General features: G+C 38.9%; 1 protein-coding gene across 4 annotated transcripts in view; it reads right to left on the bottom strand.

The window, feature by feature from the left end:
* gabrg2 (gamma-aminobutyric acid type A receptor subunit gamma2) overlaps window positions 1-17431 on the bottom strand; it is an 81129-nt gene extending 63698 nt beyond the window's left edge. For 3 of the 4 annotated variants that reach the window (XM_047379023.1, XM_047379024.1, XM_047379026.1), the window contains exons 1-2: window positions 16947-17430; window positions 1934-2073 (exon numbers count right to left, since the gene is read on the bottom strand). In XM_047379023.1, the coding sequence (XP_047234979.1) occupies window positions 1934-2073; window positions 16947-17062 (256 nt within the window). In that variant the 5' untranslated portion in view covers window positions 17063-17430. Of the gene's footprint in view, window positions 1-1933; window positions 2074-16946 lie in introns of all 4 variants that reach the window. The other variant, XM_047379025.1, reaches the window with a different exon arrangement.
* Window positions 17432-20580: the final 3149 nt, after the last annotated feature.

The raw sequence follows: 20580 nt of genomic DNA, 5'->3' as shown, positions 1-20580 counted from the left end.
CATACTAGTTGAAGGTTTAGATGAAGCTAATATTTCTGATAACTCAGGAAGCTTCACAGGATCAAAACAGTCCAAACACAAATCAGGTTCTGCAGTTATTTCCAATGTTTTCTCACTTGCTGAGGATGAAGTAATCATCTTCGGGAGTATGTCAAATATTTTCTTTTTAATAGAATCAATTTTATTTAAGAAGAATCCCATAAAGTCATGGCTGCTAAGAGCTAAGGGAATGAATGGCTCAACAGAGCTATGACTGTGTAAGTTTAGCAACTGTACTAAAGAGAAACCTATGATTATTCTTGTTCTCTTCTATTAATGATGAGAAATAAGCTGTTCTAGCTTGGCGAAGTGTCTTTTTATACAACAGTAGGCTATTTTTCCAGATTAAGTAGGAATCTAGGTGTGTAGAGCGCCAATTTCTCTCCAATTTTCTAACATTGTGCTTTAAAGTACGCAGCTCTGAATTAAACCAAGGAGCTAGCCTCCTATTAATTATTATCTTCTTTTTCAAGGGGGCTGCATTGTCTAATGCATCACGCAATGATGAAGAAACACTATGAACAAAAGAATCAATTTGTGAAGGGGCAGAAACAGAATCATTGCCCTCCACTGTGCTTTTCAGTGATAATGAGGAAATTAAAAGTGGAACAGATTCTTTAAAGGTTGTTACAGCATCGCCTGATAATGATCTACTATAATGAAATTTTCTTTCAGGTGTGGAGTACTCGGTTAAATTAAACTCAAAGGTTATTAAGAAATGGTCAGACAGGACAGGGTTATGAGAGAATATTGTTATGTCTTTACACTCAATGCCATTTGTCAGCACAAGGTCCAGAGAATGAAGACAAAGGTGGGTAGGTTTGTTAATGTTTTGATCAAAGCCAATTGAGTCTAAGATAGCATTAAACGCTATATTTAGGCTATCACTTTCAGCATCTACATGAATGTTAAAATCCCCCACTATAATAACTTTATCTGTATTTAACACTAAATCAGATAAAAGGTCTGAAAACTGATCTAAAAATTGAGAGTAAGGGCCTGGTTGACGGTACAAAACAACACATAGAAGAGGTTTTAGTGCTTTGCAATTTGGATGAGGAAAACTAAGCATTAAATATTCAAAAGAGTTGTAGCTATTGATTGGTCTGGGACTAATCAATAAATCCGACTGACAGATGGTTGCTACTCCTCCTCCTCGCCCAGTAATTCGAGGAATGTAAAAATTTAAATAATTAGTAGGAGTTGACTCATTTATTGTAACATAATCCTCTTGCTGCAGCCAGGTTTCTGTGAGGCAAAGTAAATCAATCTGATTGTCACAAATCAGGTCACTAACTATCAATGTCTTGAAGAGACAGATCAATGAAGAGAGAGATCTTATGTTCAGTAAGCCACATTTAATTGTTTTATTTTTCTTTTCGGTCTGAGTTGTGTTTATTTTTATTAGATTTTCCTGATTTCCTCCTTTTAGATTATTTTTTAATCTATTCTATTTTGGCCGTGGGCGAGACACTGTCTTAATAGGGTAATGGGTGGGTAGCAGTACAGAAGCTGCAGAAAGGAGTGTTAAACTATGACCCTGCTTCCTGGTCTGAACCCTGGGTTGTCAGAGTTTTGGAGAACTAATCAATTCGGCCAGATTCCTAGAAAGAATAGCAGCTCCATCCAAAGTGGGATGGATGCCGTCTCTCCGGATCAGACCAGGTTTTCCCCAAAATGTTCGTCAGTTATCAATTGGAATGTATGTACCTGACTGTTGTGAAGTGCCTTGAGACAACATGTGTTGTCAATTGGCGCTATATAAATACAACTGAATTGAATTGAATATTTGCTGCTCAGGTTTGATTACAGATTGATCCAAATAGATCCCTTTATGACTTGGTGACTCAGTGGATCAACCATGAAAATAAGAGAAAATAAAATCACTCTGTACCTCCAATGTCAGGTCTGAGCTTGTTATCGTAACCATCTAGCAGGCTGTTAAGGATGTGTGTGACGTCACTTTCATACACTTTGGGAGTCAGCACCCATGTCTTGTTAGACACCTCATCATCGTCATCATTCTGGAGGGAGCTGCAGGGAGGAGAGACGAAAAAACACATGTAACTAGTAATTACTTTAACCTCCTGTTGTCCTCATTTTCTGTATACACCCTGTGTCCTACGGGTCAACATGACCCGTCTTCACTAGACCCCCAACATATACAGCTTAATTGAATTTTAAACACCAAATTTCATCTTTCATATTGTCATTGAGCTCAAAATGTGTGAATACTTGAGTTTTCCCTCTTCACTTGAATTTCTATAGCTTAAGAAAATAAAAAAAATTTGCAAAAAGGAGTTTTGAATACATTTTTATTCATCCCAATGACTGTTTCATTTTTTTCTCCAGTGAACAATTTAAGACAATGTACAATACAAAAATATGAAAAATAACATATGCACATGTAGGGCAGTATACAAGTGCACAGCCCTTGCAAATATATTTCTTACACCTGCAGCACACAGTATGTGTTTTACAGTCCTTCTTTTGAGGGCAGAACTGACATTTCTTCCTCTTACTTGCCCTAGTTGGGGAAGTGGCTGTGGTAGATGGATCCTCAGGTTGATCAGGAGCTCCTGCACTCTGAATAGCTTTCACAACTGCTGCTGAGGGTTCTGCTGCTTCCTTTTTTCAACGAGTGGAGTTACAAGTCCCTTTCCTAGCTGCTCCAGGAACAACCTCCTCTTGTTCTGCTTATGAGAAATCCAGGTTGGGTTAATCTCTCTCCAAATCACAAAAGCATTTTAGGAGGAAACAGCAATGATGTTGTGGAAGATGACCAGGGGCCAGCGGGCAGTCATTCTTCTGCAGCTATATGTTCCAATCACCTTATCCAGGTTGTCCACACCTCCTTTGTTGCGGTTGTACTCTAGGATGATGATTGGCTTCCTGTCCTCACAATCGTTAATGTCGCCATCTGTGTGCAGTGTGCTCTGAAGAACTACATTCTTGTTTTTCTTTGAGAGGTAGGAACCTAGAGTGGTGTTGGGCATGAAGGCAAACTTTGAGGAGAAGACCTCTCTCTCCTTTGATGCAAGCAGTGCAGGTTAGAGCTCAGGCTTATTCTTTCGAACTGTACCAACCATGGTGATCTTCCTCTTCAGGAGCTGCTGTCCGAGTTCATAAGAAGTGAAGAAATGGTCACATGTCACATTGTGACCCCTCAGTCCCTCTGTCACATCAAGCACAACTCTCATCCCCTGGTTCTTCTCTGGGCATCCACTGGTCGGCTCCCCAGCATAGACTTGCATTTCCAAGCATAGCTTGATTTGGCATCACAAGCCACCCATGACTTGATCCCATATTTTGCTGGCTTGCTGGGCATATCCTGCCGGAAAGGACAGTGACCTTTGGACAAAAGACATTAAAAAAGACTGTTTAAAAAACAGTCAAAGAAATCAATAGTAAAAATCACTTTTATTACAAATATGAAAACAGATTACCTCTAAATGGAACCCGTTGCTCATCCACTGTTACGTCAGGTCCTGGATTGTAGAGGTACGGCAGCCGCTCCACCCACTTGTCCCATACCTCTCTTATGGCTCCAAGTTTATCTGTCACACGTCTTGCTGGTCTTGACTCACGGTCATCAAATCGTAGCAGTCTTGAGTAGGTGTGAAAGACTTTGAGTGGCATTGTGGCTCGGAAAATTGGCTTTCCACTCTCAGCACCCCATAGACTAGCTGCAGCCTCACCTCGGGACCTTTATACACCTGCTAAGATTAGCAGCCCTAAGTAGGGCTGCAGGTCAATCTCATCCATCTTTTTCCAGCTGTCTCCATATTTGCGAAAATCCTCCAGATTTGTCATCCCAAGGATTATTTTTTCTATTGCTGGTGTGATAAACAGGTAGAATGTAGAGACAATATCATGGACATGAGAAACGGCATACCTTGTGGGTCCTGGGGTCATCTTTATGATGTTTTGTTCTGCATGCCTGCCGTGTTGGTCATATGCTGCTGAGGACCATGTTATTTTGCCATTTTTTGAAAGGAAAGTCTCTCTTTCAGCTTCAGGGTTCTCTTCTTCTTCTGAAGATGATTCATTATGCTCTGGGTTGTATTCCTCCCCATCTTCTTCTTCGGATACATCCTCCACTTCCTCTTCTGAATCAGAGTTGTCTTGCTGGCATCTGAGAAAATCAGCTCTACAGTGTCTTCAGCAGTATAACGCACACTCATGGCTTCAGCACAGACAGAATTCGGGGTCCTGTTATCTGCAGCACCTTTATAACCTATGGAAATAAACAGGTGGTCTTCTAAAGCCTGCGAGAACACTACCTGATTGTCCTTGTTTACTTCTGCTACTGATTGATCTGAGACACATCTACAGGTCCTTCTCAAAATATTAGCATATTGTGATAAAGTTAATTAATTTCCATAATGTCATGATGAAAATTTAGCATTCATATATTTTAGATTCATTGCACACTAACTGAAATATTTCAGGTCTTTTATTGTCTTAATACGGATGATTTTGGCATACAGCTCATGAAAACCCAAAATTCCTATCTCACAAAATTAGCATATCATTAAAAGGGTCTCTAAACGAGCTATGAACCTAATCATCTGAATCAACGAGTTAACTCTAAACACCTGCAAAAGATTCCTGAGGCCTTTAAAACTCCCAGCCTGGTTCATTGCTCAAAACCCCAATCATGGGGAAGACTGCCGACCTGACTGCTGTCCAGAAGGCCTCTATTGACACCCTCAAGCAAGAGGGTAAGACACAGAAAGAAATTTCTGAACGAATAGGCTGTTCCCAGAGTGCTGTATCAAGGCACCTCAGTGGGAAGTCTGTGGGAAGGAAAAAGTGTGGCAGAAAACGCTGCACAACGAGAAGAGGTGACCGAACCCTGAGGAAGATTGTGGAGAAGGGCCGATTCCAGACCTTGGGGGACCTGCGGAAGCAGTGGACTGAGTCTGGAGTAGAAACATCCAGAGCCATCGTGCACAGGCGTGTGCAGGAAATGGGCTACAGGTGCCACATTCCCCAGGTCAAGCCACTTTTGAACCAGAAACAGCGGCAGAAGCGCCTGACCTGGGCTACAGAGAAGCAGCACTGGACTGTTGTGGTCCAAAGTACTTTTTTCGGATGAAAGCAAATTCTGCATGTCATTCGGAAATCAAGGTGGCAGAGTCTGGAGGAAGACTGGAGAGAAGGAACTGCCAAAATGCCAGAAGTCCAGTGTCAAGTACCCACAGTCAGTGATGGTCTGGGGTGCCATGTCAGCTGCTGGTGTTGGTCCACTGTGTTTTATCAAGGGCAGGGTCAATGCAGCTAGCTATCAGGAGATTTTGGAGCACTTCATGCTTCCATCTGCTGAAAAGCTTTATGGAGATGAAGATTTAATTTTTCAGCATGACCTGGCACCTGCTCACAGTGCCAAAACCACTGGTAAATGGTTTACTGACCATGGTATCACTGTGCTCAATTGGCCTGCCAACTCTCCTGACCTGAACCCCATAGAGAATCTGTGGGATATTGTGAAGAGAACGTTGAGAGACTCAAGACCCAACACTCTGGATGAGCTAAAGGCCACTATCGAAGCATCCTGGGCCTCCATAAGACCTCAGCAGTGCCACAGGCTGATTGCCTCCATGCCACGCCGCATTGAAGCAGTCATTTCTGCCAAAGGATTCCCGACCAAGTATTGAGTGCATAAATGTACATGATTATTTGAAGGTTGACGTTTTTTGTATTAAAAACACTTTTCTTTTATTGGTCGGATGAAATATGCTAATTTTGTGAGATAGGAATTTTGGGTTTTCATGAGCTCTATGCCACAATCATCCGTATTCAGACAATAAAAGACCTGAAATATTTCAGTTAGTGTGCAATGAATCTAAAATATATGAATGTTAAATTTTCATCATTACATTATGGAAAATAATGAACTTTATCACAATATGCTAATATTTTGAGAAGGACCTGTACAACATTGTAACATTCTGTTGTTTGTAAATAACTCTGTGACCTTGATTTCAACTCTATTTGTCTCACGGGTCATTTTGACCCAAAGACCACCTTTGTACCTATTTTTGTACAGCTTATATGGAAATGTGAATAAAAGCAACATTTCACTTTTTCTATTTTTGGGGCCAATCTAGGAAAAGCCATAAAATTTCAAGTTAAAAAAATAGCATTTAGTGGATTTTTTGGGGGAGCAGACTTATTTTTCTTTGGCAAAAGTGTAAAACATTAAAACTCACTGTCCTGTCTAAGCCTGTGGTTTGGACTGTTACTAAATGGCATGATCAGTCAAAGCAGATGTTATGTTACAGGCCTGCTTTGACTACCCAGATTAGAATATTTTTGAAGCTGTAGTCTTTGATCTAAATGATCACACTGACACTATGACATCAAATGTCAGGTTTTGTAAGGTCATGGAAATGCAGACCAAGACCTACTGCACATATAACAACAAAATGTGATTCACTCCGCATCTTAGGAAACTGCTCCAGGCCAAGGTAAAGGCGTACAGCAGTAGAGACTGGGCCCTGTATAAGCAGGCAAGAAACAAACTCCCCAAGGAGACCAGGGCAGCTAAAAGAAAGTACAGCGATAAGGTAACAAGCAGCTTCTCAGCTAATGATACAGCAGCAGTTGGGATGAGCCCGCATAATATCACTATATACAGCAGGCCATCAAACCAAACTGTGATGATTGGTGTGATCAGAACCCCCTTGAGGTTAACCTGCTCAAGACTGAGTTACTTCAGGAGAACACACCCCACATTCACTCTCCTCACTATCCCCAACGACACCGGGTCTATAGAGGATCACTTGCAATCTCTAGGAACCGCACTTTTTCTGAGATTAATCCTCACACAAAGACACTGTTCCGAAGAAGCCCCAGCAAAGACTGTACTTCCTGTACCTAAAAAATACAACCTTCCAAGGAGCTAGTGGTAATCTTCAACACAACCATTATTCAGTCTGTCTTGTGCAAATCCATCCGTGAAGTTTGGTCCAGCCTCAAAACAAAACAAAACAGGCCTAGACTACAACGAACAATCAGGATCATCAGTGCTGACCTTCCCTCCATCCAGGAGGGACCCATCTAGGGTCAGGAAACGAGCCACTGATATCTCTGCAGACCCCACACAACCTCAACTGGAAATCCTGGGTGATTATGAAGCATGTTCTTTTAATTCCAATATTCTTAGGAGCAATTTCCTTACAGTTGAGTTCCTTTTAGCCATTGCCAACACAAGAAGAGAATGATTGGAAGGAACCATCCTTCCATCCATCTGTCCGTCCGTCCATCCATCCATCCATCCATCCATCCATCCATCCATCCCAGGGTCACAGGGGAATGGTAACTATCCCCATCATTCATTGGGTGTGAGGCAGAGTACACCCTTGACAGGTTGACAGTCTATCACAGGGCATAATTGGGAGCACATCTGCTTAATTTTCAACTACTGTTCTAACTACCACAATATACGTTTTCATAGGTTCAGCTGTGCTTATAAAGCTATGATACAATAAAATCAGATAATAATTTTGTGCCAGTGAAAAACATAGAGTGAACACCGGTTCATTATTTGTACTAAACATTTTAATCTAATAAATGTATTTGCATGAGATCACTCTGCACAATAGTTTAATATAGTATGAGAAGTCACCACAAAAACTGCAAAGAACATTTGTGTCATCTCCCGAAACTTTTGGCAAAGAGTTTGAAAATGTTTTCACCATACTGCCAGATGCAGTGTTTGAATGAGAACTTTTAAAACACTACTTAAAACTGGCTAAAGATCTCCATCAGTTCTCTGTTGCAACTCATTAAAAGATAATGATCACATTTCAAGATACCAGAATTAAGAACTTTGTTTGTGCATATTTTGATGCAACTAGGCCCCCTTTCCTCAGACATGCAAAACTGAAAAAGATAATAATCTCTCAAGAGCCCCCAAACACCAATATCACAAAAAACAAAGGTATAGATACTCTCATGCTGGGAATATTTTACACATCTAAGATGACAACTTATTCATTAGATTGTTTTTTTTTTTTTAGATTGGCGAGCTAAATAGCAGATGGAGGCATGTTACATGAAGAAAAAACTAAATAACTGTTTCACCTTTAACTAGTCATTGATCATTGCTTTTTCAGGTGCAAACTGTATCGTATCGATTAGCATATTTTCTTCCATTTTAAACACTCATCTTTGTAAAGGGTGTATTTTACATTAAATCATAATCATTTTGAACTTTTGAGAGATGACTCAACAACCTTTGAACAACTAGAGACTGAAATTTTTGCCAAATCCTTTTGCAAAATGGTTCAACAGCAGTATGTCTGTGAACTGCAGTGTAGTCTTCATATTCTCAACCGTATTTAGGTCTTGAATATTTCATACCGGCCACTGTGTCTGGGATGATGAACTATGTTAGTTTTACACCAGACATAGCGGTTTGTGTTCATGATGGTTTTTGTTCTCCGATGTGTTCTAACAAATCTCTGAGGCCTTCACAGAGCAGCTGTATTTATACTGAAATTAAATACCATACAGGTGGATTCAATTTACTAGCATGTTGACTTACACTGATTTTTGTAGAGATGTCAGAGCAAATGGTGTTGAATAAAGGTGTATGGCACATCTTGGGGAAATTTATTTGTTAAAAGTGTAAAGCACATGTGTCATTTTCTTTCCCCTTAACAACTGAACACTGCCTAGTGACAGTCTATGATAAAACACCAATTACGTACACTGCGGAAACCAATTAAAGAAAAACATTTTAATCAGGGTATAATATCAAGTCCATCAAACTCCTGGAATATTGATCTGGTCAGTTATATAGTAGAGGGTGTGCTAATCAGTGTCAGCTCTTTTTGTGTTAATGAAAGAACAACAGGTGCACTAAAGGGACAACAATGAGACGACCCCAAAACAAGTATGGTTTTGCAGGTGGAGGCCACAGAAATTATTTCCCTCTTCATTTTTTTGACTACTTACTAGTAGTGTAGTATTTGACCAGGGTCGGTGTCACTACTGATAACATGAGGCAATACGTGTCATTGCCCGAAGGTTTGCTTTGTCTCCAAGCACAGTGTCAAGAGCATGGAGAAGATTCCAGGAGAGAGAGAGTTACACTAGGATAGCTGGACATGGCCATTTGAGGCCCTTAACCCATCAGCAGGACCAGTATCTGCACCTTGGTGCAAGGAGGAACAGGATGAGTACTACCAGGGGCCTACAAAGTGACCTCCAGCAGGCCACTGGCATGAATGTCTCTGACCAAACCATTAGAAACATTGAGTAATTGAATTTAGTTTTTTTGTAATTTGGCTGGAGACAACATGGGTTGTGAATTGGTACTAAATAAATTAACTGAATTGAACTGACTTTTTGAGGCAGTACTTGCTCTTTGATAAGCCAGAGCCAGTTCATCAATGCACTAACTCCCACGAAAACCTTGTACTTGTCTCAGAGATGATACAGGCCGTTTGTGATCCTCTGGCAATGAGAATATCTAAATAACATGGCACTATTGAGCACGACTTTGTCAAAAGTGGCTTGAACTCAACAATTCTGTCTGCAATAAATGGCATAGTGGGACTGATGTGCATGTGCTTTAGTGCGTGACAGCAGAAGAAAAATAGCCAGGTCGGTACAGGTTGGTTTACAGAATGTGCAGGCACTCAAACCACAAGCTAAAAGTCCTTTTTTCACTTGTGTTTCAGTTGCACTGAGGATTTGGTTTTAGTTCAAACAGCAGGTCTTGATGCTCATTGCAGATGTTTTTGCTGAAATCCAATTTATTTTGCATGGTGGTTCACACTACTATTTAATTAGGACCTCAATCAAACTTCAGTCTGAGCGGTTCACTATCCCAAAGCAACCTGCATGCACAGAAGGAAAATATTAACAAATTGACATACAGCAGCACAAAGGATGTTGGTGTCTGTGACTCTTTTTTTTTTAAGTTAATGAGCAGCAGGAACCAACTATATTATGACCACATCATAACAAGACAGAAAAGTAAGAACTATTAACAATGGGCTTTAGTGGAGCAGGGACTGCTACCTCTGTGTGAATGTGTAGTCAGAGCCAGGATAAATGAAGTAAAAGTCAGATGAAATGTGACATGAATAATCAGACTGCACATGCTTTGAAAACCATCGGTTACATATCTGCTTTAACACCAAACAATTTGAATTGTTTGGGAGGTGAAAAAAAATCAGAATAAGACTGTTCAGACTGAAAAAGTTTGATTTGGGTCGCATATGGACAGAAAAGTCAGGTATGGGCTTCATTTGCCTGCAGTGAGAACATAACTTTAGACACCTTTGGAATCATGGGTTTCAAAGTACTTGCCTACCATCTCAGTATACCAGTAAGATACTACTATTAAAGAAACCCTTACAAAATAATTTACACTGACCGAGAGCTAAAGAGACACCAGTATAAAATAATAAAGGATTAGGAATGGTGATAAGAGGAAAAACGGTTTACACAGAAAAGAACAAAGCCAGATGGCTTTCTTGTGTTCTTTGGCTAGCTATGGGAAATGTGTTGTCTCGGAGTCTTCCTTAAACTACATTGAAGGCCTTTAAGAGCCATCCATCTCCTCCATAACATGAGGCCCAAAAATCTAAATCTTTACTTTACTGAGATGAGTTGCTACTTAGTTTACTTTATTTAGATGAGCACAAACAGTCAGACAGAGGAGGCAGAGAGGGTTGCAAGAACGAAAAAAAAAATCTGCAGTCTTTCCAAGTAGCTGGATTTTTTTATTTATCTGAAATGGCATCTCTCCATGTATGGAAATATTCCCAACATGAACAGATCAAAGGACAAGCCATGAGTTCTACGATGCAGACAGAAATTAGGGTCTGCCTACTAATTTTAAACCTGAAGCAATACAGAGGGAAAGAGAGAACTGTGCCATCTGAGTATAAGTTCAAGCTGTGTGTGTAAGGGCTGACACTAACAAATATTTTGCTAATTGATTGATCTGTCGACAAGTTTTTCGATTTATAAATTAATAATTGGATAGCAAAATGTGCTTATTAGTAGATTTTTAAGAGAATTTGAACCAAATGAAGCAAAAACTAAGCCACTTGAGGACTTCTGGATAAAGCATGTTTAGTGACAAAGAAAGTTTTTCATCTTAAATTCAAAATGTATATATTTTTTGTACAATTTAGCCTAATTACAGCTCTGAGTGGGTTGTTATTTGAGCAAATAGCATATGTTAGAGTCAATATACACCAGTTAATTATTTGATAACTAAATTAGTTGACGATTATTTCAATAATCAATTAATCTGATTAATTGTTTCAGCCCTAATGTGTATATTTGTGTTTTTAGTCATGCATATGTATGTCCATGACTGTGAATGTACAGGTGACAATGAGAAAAGTGTAGTTAAATCACAGGAGAAGAGAAAACTACGCTGGCCAATGCAGGTTCTCATATTTGCAGGAGGATCTTATTCACGGCAATAATTAAAGAAACAGCTCTAAGTCTATCACATCACATTCCCTTTGGTTATACATTATTTTTATATACCAAAGTATATCTCTGCAGAATGTGTTCAACATTTTGTTCAATCTCTGCTACAAATAATTAAGGCAGTTACCTGTAATATTGAGGTGTACCTAATGAAATGGTCAGGAAGTGCATACTTTTGTAACTCTGCTATATTTCATAGATACTATTTTAGAAACAAATTATTTTTGTATAAACCATATCAAACACATGTTATAGAACTTGTCTCTCAGTGATTAAATACATTGTGACTTTAGGTTTATCTAAAATGTGTGCCACCACTGTGTATCAGGTGAACACAGCAATCGTTACGAGTTGGACAAATACAATGGTACCTTTCTCTTTTTCTGTAACTTTTATTTGGACATTAACACAAGAAACCCAGGCACTAATTGAGTTAACAAACTATGGCATTAATGAAACCAAAATAGTGGCTTATCAGACCATTTAAGACATGAAAAGGTACATAAAAATGACGAAATTAACTGACAAAAAACAATCAGTGATCAGAATAGTGCTCAACAGCCTTGTGGAAGTAGATGAAAGATAACATAAACTGCAATCCCCCCGGGCCCCTTTTCTCTCAGACAACATGGTGGCATGGTACAATTTACCTAGACAATGCTGCTATTTAAGGAGACAAGATACAACTCTGACTTTTTCCACTGACTGGTATGGGAGCTCCAGAAGCAACTTTAAGGGTACGTTCACATATTTGTTTAAGCTAAAATCAGTATCAACAAAATCAAACAACAATCAATCACAAAATTCTAATTGTACATCTCTACTATTTTCATCCCTTCTTTAGGCAACTATGCTGCCAAAAATGAATGAAAATGACCACGTAGTGCAGCTGCAAGACTAACAGCTACAGACGCAGTGATATTAAAGTGTGAGCTGATATCCAATATTTTTATATTGCTGCTATATTCGATAAATAATATCTAATATAATTTAATATATTATATAGATTTTCCTACCCTTTTGACATAGTGAAAAACATTACAACATCGCTGCCATGGCTTCACTACTTCAAATAAACACCTCACAATCCTGCGCTGCATCACTATCACTGTCACATGCCAAACAAATACCACATGACCAACCCCCTCCACTCCCCCTCCTGAAACACAAACACTATTAGCAACAAGATAGAAATAAACATTGATTATTATTATCTGCCCAGCTTTACTTACAGAACCGATACTGATTTTTTAAACATTACTAAAATTGGCCGACACCAAATTTAATGAAAATGTATTGTGCACAAAAAACAACACAGTTTGTGATGCACCATGTTTCCCCTAATGAAGGGTTTATTGCACAAGAAATAAATTATAACACAGCTGTTGGTCCTGGCTAAAGTTACAACCCTATTGATCGGCTACTGCTCCTTTCTAGGAAATTTAACTTTCCATTATTTGTGCTACTTTTTGGTACTATTTATTCATTTTGAACAGATTCCAGAACATACAAACATTCAGATAAACAACAGCAAGAACAATAGAGCAAAATGCAAAAGTGTTTTCTAAAAAGATAAATAGGAAGGTAAAGAGAAATCAGGCCATGGTACTAAATTATAAAGATCTGGTACGAACTTTAAAAGTCCCTCACAATGATTTGCAGCTCATCTTTCTATATAGAAAAAGACTTCCCAAATGCAACAAACCAGACAGCTGCCAATTTCCCTAGCATCAGCCAGGTCCCATAAAGCAACTGCATTTTACTTGCTGCAGGCCTTAATGTCAGGACAATTCAAACGGGCTGAGTAGGTATGTTGTCTCTGGAAAGGTTGCCAGGAGACAACCTCTTGTCTCTGAAAAGCTGTAAAGTTTACTATTGTTAAACCCAAAGAAACCTGGATTGATGTAAAAAGAAAAAGGCAATTTGGGACCCATGTGGCTCAGCGGTAGAGCAGGCATATATTGAATGTAGGCTACAGTCCTCGATGCAGCTGTCCTGGGTTACTTCCCCAACTTACTGCATGTCACCTCTTTCTTTCTCTTGACCATTCTTCCTGTCAGGCTACTAATGAATAAAGGCCATTAGTGCCACACAATATATTTAAAAAAACACCAAGGCAGCATGCTTTGACATATTAGACCAACTTGAGGATGTGTAGCCATAAGACACACCTTGGCCTAAAACTCTACACAGCATATCAGCATATATACTTTATACCAACTGCCAAGCATGATGGTGAATGGATGACAGTTGACACCACAGCACATGGGGACTTGCAACAGCTGAGTCAAACCACAAACACCTTGGTGTATTAAAGAATTCTAGAGTTAAATTTGAGGCCATCTATTCTGCAGCTGACTTTTGACCCAAACTAGGTCATGCTAAAGGACAAAAATTGTGAACACATAAGCAAATCTGTAAAGGTGGGGCCAAAAACAAAAATAATGAAGGTGGTGCAATGCTCCACAAACAACTTATAAGTTCAGAAAAATATTAAAAATATATATTTTTAACAACCACCCTTTCAAACCCTGTACACATCTTTACCGCTGATACATATATGTAGTTATGCTTTGACATAAATTTATTTTATCTAGACTTGACCCCAAGATGACACTAATTTGCTGCTGTTTTGTATCAGTGAGTGCTGAACATGATTTGTACTTCCCTTTTTTTGAATTTACTCTGCATGGTGGCAAAAATAAAAACTTGGTTCCTTATCTAGCATTATCTTTTACAGTTCCAGTAGTTTTTCCCTTTTTAAATGTTGCTCTGACAAAAGGTATTGTCAAGTTTGGAAAACTGAGAGGGCCCCTGTTTCACATTGTATTTTTATATAAACTCATGAATTAACTTTCAAAGCTCTAGTTGCTCCAGTTTATATTTGTATTTATTCACAATATGTTAGGGGTTCCACTAAATGTGATATTGCTAATTTTACTAAAATCCTTTTGTTGTTTACTCAAATTAGACATACATTTTGTTCTTAAAAAAAAGACAAAAACCATTTTACTGCAGTAAAAGGTTATGCTATTTTATGTTTTATGACTCTTCTTTACTAGAAGTACAAATTATTGTGGAGGGGAGTGTACATGTGAACTGATAATTATTGGCTAAATGCAAAATGTCTGTCAAGGTAATCTTGCTCTTAGGGCTTCTCTGTGTTTCTCTAAATTATTATACAGAAAAAGTTTGATCACCCTGTCAAAAATTGATACTACCTCAGGACATATTTTGAGGCATATATAACAATATTATTTAAAAAAAATACAGCTCATATAAGTGACCTACAACCATCCATTAATCAAGAGTGAAAATATACTACAATTCTTGGAGATACACTACTGCTCAAAAGTTTTAGATAAACTTTCTCACTTAATGGGACTCTTTATTTTCATGACTATTTACATTGTAGATTCTCACCAAAGGCAACAAAGCTGTGAATGAACATACATAAAATTATATAGTAAACAAAGAGTATGAAATAACTCTAAACAATGTTATATTATTTATGTTCTTCCAAATAGCCACCCTTTGCTTTGATTACTGCGTTGCTCTCTTGGCATTCTCTCCATGAGCTTCATGAGGTGGTCACCTGAAATGGTTTTCCAAAGAGCCTTGAAAAAACTTCCCAGAGGTTCATTGAGAGACAGCCACAGGTTAATATTTCAGTCATCACTGCAGAGGGTGACTACTTTAAGGAATCTAAAATAAAAACACGTTTAAAGTTTTTTGTTTGCTGCATAATTCCATATGGGTTCAATGGCAGTTTTGATGCCTTAAGTGAGAATCTCTGTTCAATGTAAATAGTCATAAACATAAAGAAAACCATTAAAGGCAAAAGTGTGTTAAAATCCTTTGACTGGTAGTGTACTTTTGCCACCTAAGACAGAGGTAGCATCACATGAAAGGATTGGATTGCAGTGACATGACTTCTTCAAGGCCATGTTCCTATGATATCAATCGTTTGCATATCTCATGTGCCATTGCTGATGAATGAAATTATATCCAGACACATTTCCTGCATTTTTTAGTTTTTTTTTAACCAGGATTTTGCAGCACCTTTGATCTATATCTAGACCTCTTAGTGTACCGAGGCATCATAATGCAGTCTGACAACACACATAGCAGATGTCAGTGAGTCACAAAGTAGCATAGATCACATTGAACGCATGTAGAAATGCCTTATGTAAGAGCTTTCATGCATACACCCTAATTGGCCTAATTTTAGAGCCAATGGTAGTAATTAAACAAACATCTGCATTAATTAAATTGTCTGCAGGAATGTTTTTGTAAAAAGGCAATATTTTCAAAATAACGTGTGCCTTTTGTTTAAAAATTATCATTTTTCCCTATATTATTATTTTAGATAAACTTGAGAAACCTTTCCTCTGATCTCTGTTAGCTATTAATGATCGAATCACTCATGCACATAGCCTAAATTCCAAGACAAAACTGAGCTCTAAATGGGAAGAGTGTAATGTTTACTCTGGTGCATTATGAACCCCAATTGTACATACAATTAGTAATAAACAGGCTTGATGAAGGAAGGGTTGGACAAGGAGCCCTGAGGTTGCAATTAATGTGATGGTGACTGATTTATCTGCCTCCATTTTTCACTCTTGAAGCAGCACAAGAGGAAACCATGTGAGGAGGAGAACAAAAAAAAAACGTCAGCTGTTTTTCTTTCAGCACATGGGAATAAACTCCTCACAGGCACACAGCTTTTGTTTATAAAAAAAATCACCCACACAAGTTAAAACTGACATTAAAACTGCTGAGGACCACTCTGTTTGTTCTGTCTTAGCCCTCTTTGTGCTTTATTCCTGTGTTCTCTGTGTGCTTGTCTGCCATTTTGAAATTATTTTATTTTAGATTTTAAAAAGAATACAAAGGTTCTCAATAATACCCGAGCTGTCGAATAAAACCCGGTAGTTTTCCAATATTCCACCGACACTTGAGTTTATTAGGAAAGCTTTGACTCCTGAAATAGACTTGATCCTTAAAGAGAGCTTATGTAGCTTTAGCTTCCCTCAACTTAGCCTTCCACTGTGCTATTTCTAACCGGAGACATACAGGGAATCTGAATGAGGCATTTTAACATAGGGTTCTCCTCTAAGAATAAAATGTTACAAATCGATCATTGTCTATTATTATGGCGGTCTGTGGCGCTGTTTTCTGTAAATAGAAAGGATTGTATCTTTGTGTTGATGTGGTTTATAAAGATCCTTTAGTATCAATCCACAGGTATATTAAAGTAAACATTAAATACCCTTTCTTATCAAGCATTTAATCGCTCAGAAATCTCTAAATAGCAGGGTGGTATGAAATGGGAGGAGGTATCGCATTGCTATGTGCAGTTAGAATACAAATATGCAGCCCTACAAAGCCGACACAGATTCATGATTTGAAAGGAAATGTGTATTTTAATAGCTTACCTTTGAGAGAGACTAAAGACAATAAAGACCCAGAGCAACCGCTTCAGTGGGAGGGAAGGCTTCGCCATTGCTATTGAGCATCTGAAGAATGACTTCGGTGAAGCCGTCATCACCATCTTCGTTTCCTCTTTTCTGCAGATGGACGTGTCCGTCTATTTACTGTGTTTCCTCTTTACGATGCATTACGCACGCTGGCAGTAGCGGCTCTGCGATTCTAAACCCAAGACGGACGAACGGACGTGACTCGTAGTGCGATCAGTCAAAACTAAATCGATACTTGTCGGAAAGCTCGACTTAGTACAGCTCGTCTGATTTTTGCGTGTCTGTGTCCTGTCCGACAGCCTAGAAGGGGCCTACAGACCTGCCACAGAGAACGAAGCCACGAGTCAGAAAATACTCATGTAACGAGCAGTTGAGAAAAGCTTTAGAACCTCAGAGTAAATACAGATTAACACTGGGGCCAGAAAGGAACTGATGCACGTTGCTGCATCAACACATGCGCGGTCTCACAAAGCGGAAGTATATATATATATATACACAGAGTTTACAAAAGCTTTATGAAGTCCACGACTTTCCATCACAAATCAGCACCATGGACAGCTCAAGACTAGGCTGTCTATTTGATTTACTTCCAAAACTATTCTGCTTCTGCTGTGAAATGTACACAATATCGCTAAAAGTATTCACTCGCCTGCCTTCACACACATATGAACTTGAGTGGGATACAATTCCTATTTTATAGGCTTTCTAGTTTTTCTGGTTATTCTTACATTAGTGCAATTGTGGGCTCAGACACTAGGGTTGGACGAGTTATTGCACCCCCCAGAACAGATCTATGGTCAAAAATACATATTATAGCCTTTTTAACACTGCTTGATGAAATTATCCTTTTAAAAATACAGCAATTACCATATCTCTCTGTATCACACTTTGAACACCTGCTCAGACACTTACGCTTTGCTCAGATTGAATTTTGAATTTTAAAAGGAATAAGGTGACAAATGTGGTGTTTTTGTGACATTTAACAATGCAAAACTTACAGGTTGAAGCAGGTGACAATAGAATAGAGGCGACGGACCTAGAGCATTTAGTTAACAGAAGGATGCAGTGGCAAGCAATGAAAACCAGAGCGTATAAATACAGAGGTGTTGTGGGAAATGACAAATGAACTAGAAGGACTAATCAGGTGAAATGTGGAACAGCTGGTGGCTGGGAGAATGGACTGAAGGAGGGAAACCAATGAACACAGAAATGTTCACAGAAGTAACACAAATATCTAAACACAAGAATGAACCATAGAGCTAATCTAAGAAGAATAACTAGAATATCAGCAACCAACAGGGAAGTGCAGAGAAACACCCAGAAAACTTAAAACACAAATACCTATCAAAGCGGAATCAGTACAGTAAACCTTTTTTTTTCTATTATAACACAATTTTTCTTGGTATTTATCCTCGGATCTGTCAGGATCTGTGCTATGTCTGTTTGTTTGGTGCTGTTTACTGTGTTTAGCCTCTAGATGGGGTTGGAACCAGGAGGAGAGGTGACAGGTGTTCTCTATCACCCTGATCACCACCAGAGTATTTAAGGAGGAGGCTGCCAGCAACTCATTGCCAGAGTGTTGCCCTTAGTGGTATAGCTCAAGCCACATTACCTTTGCCTTGACCTTGCCTTGTTACTTTTGCAATTTTGGATTTGCTACCTTGCAGGTTTACCTGGACCTGACTTTGTCCTCAGCATCGAACTCTGCTTGGATTACCGTCTTCTGGAAAGAAGCTATCCTGCTCCAAGAATAAAGGCTCAAGCCTCCTGTTACTTTGTTGGATTGAATCGCCTGGCAGCCTCCAGGTTCCTTCATTCCTTGGACCTCCTTCTGCGAACCCTGTCCACCCTCCTTCGTCCACTGCACCAACATCAGATACTCTTTGACCTATTAACATCCTGGCACTCCAGTATTCACAGTCTCCAGTCTGATGGGTAAACAACCCTTTGGTCTCTCCACCCCCTCTGGCGGATCTCCCCATCTATTCAGTAAGACAGAATTATTGTTTAAGAATATAGGTCCTGAGTTTTCCCTTGCTTACCGTTCTGTTTATTTTACAGTTTGTTTCCCGGTTCCAATTTCCTGCACTTTCCAGTACACTGTAAATAAATTCCTTACCGTTAAACTCAGTCTCCTGAATTGCTTTCTGCATGTGGGTCAAATCTGTTAAAAACAATATGACAGTATCAGGCTGTTCACAGAATGCAGTTAAAAGCCTTCAGCTGATCCAAAATGCTGCAGCAAGAGTTCTGATGAAAACTAAAAAGAAAGATCATATTTCTCCTATTTTAGCATCTGTTCATTTGCTCCCTGTTAAATACAGAATGGAATTTAAAATTCTCCTCCTCACATATAAAGCCATTAATGATCTAGCCCCATCATATATCAGAGATCTGATTGTTCCATATATTCCTAACAGAACACTTCGTTCTCAGACTGCAGGTTTATTGGTAGTTCCTAAAGTTTCTAGAAGTAGAATGGGAGTCAGTCCTCTCCTGTGAAACCAGATTACAGTTTTAGTCCATGAGGCAGACACCCTGTCTACTTTTAAGGCTAAGCTTAAAACCTTCCTTTTTGGTAAAGCTTATAGTTAGAGTGGCTTAGGTTATCCTGAGGTATCTCTGTAGTTATGCTGCTATAGGGTTAGACTGTTAGAGGACATAAAGGCCACTTTCACTCTCTTTGATACATTCTCATACTACACTCCAATTTTGCGTTATTTGCTGTTGTGTCAGCTTTTAACTCTATGTCCTCTCTCTGTTTATTCTCGTTCTAGAAGCTACATCTGACTTGGCTCTGTGTAGCTGTGGCACCTTCCTGGAGGGGGACAGTGGGTGAGCTGCTGTTGCCAAAAACGTAATGCTCACCTTATACAGATGATACACTTTGCCTTGTCTTTCTGTGTTTAACCCTGTCTCTCCTAGACATAGCTACTAGCTGAGCTTCTACTGTGATTAACTGTATGTGCTCTCTTTCATACTCTAGACTTGAAAACTGGTTCAGAGTTCATCTGCTTAGCTGTCTTTCTTTCCTGGATGAAGCCACTAAATGAGCTGTAACCATTAGTTTCACTTTTCTTTTCTATAGAATGTACAACTGGACCAGTGCTTCTGTGTTCGTTTTTGTCTCTGCTCTGTTCTCTCAAACCCCCAGTCAAAGTCAATTCCAGGGGCTGTCCACTGTCTCTACATGCTGATCCAGGAGGAGTGAATGCTGCAAGTCACTGACTCAATGGAATCTGCTGGGTTTCCTTAGATAGAAGAACTCTTAACCAATTACAATAATAAACTGAATCCAGCTACTCTATTTGATAGTTAGGATTAATTGGAATGTGTGTACCCGACTTGAAATCTGTATGATTCAGTTTAATTGATTTTGTAAAGTGTCTTGTAACTGTTGTGGATTGGTGCTATATAAATAAAACTGAATTGAATAGAATTTAATTATTTAGAATATATTTTGTCTGTATTATTTTGTTTTGTGATTTTGTTTTCTCTCTTAACACAAAGGTTTATGAAGCAACAAATGGAAAAAATATGGAGAATCCTCATCAAATCAATATATTTTCCAGTGGGTTGTTGCTTTTGTTGT

Source organism: Girardinichthys multiradiatus, chromosome 11 (assembly GCF_021462225.1).
Source record: "Girardinichthys multiradiatus isolate DD_20200921_A chromosome 11, DD_fGirMul_XY1, whole genome shotgun sequence".
Lineage (NCBI taxonomy): Eukaryota > Metazoa > Chordata > Actinopteri > Cyprinodontiformes > Goodeidae > Girardinichthys > Girardinichthys multiradiatus.
This window is presented reverse-complemented; position numbering and strand designations above follow the sequence as displayed.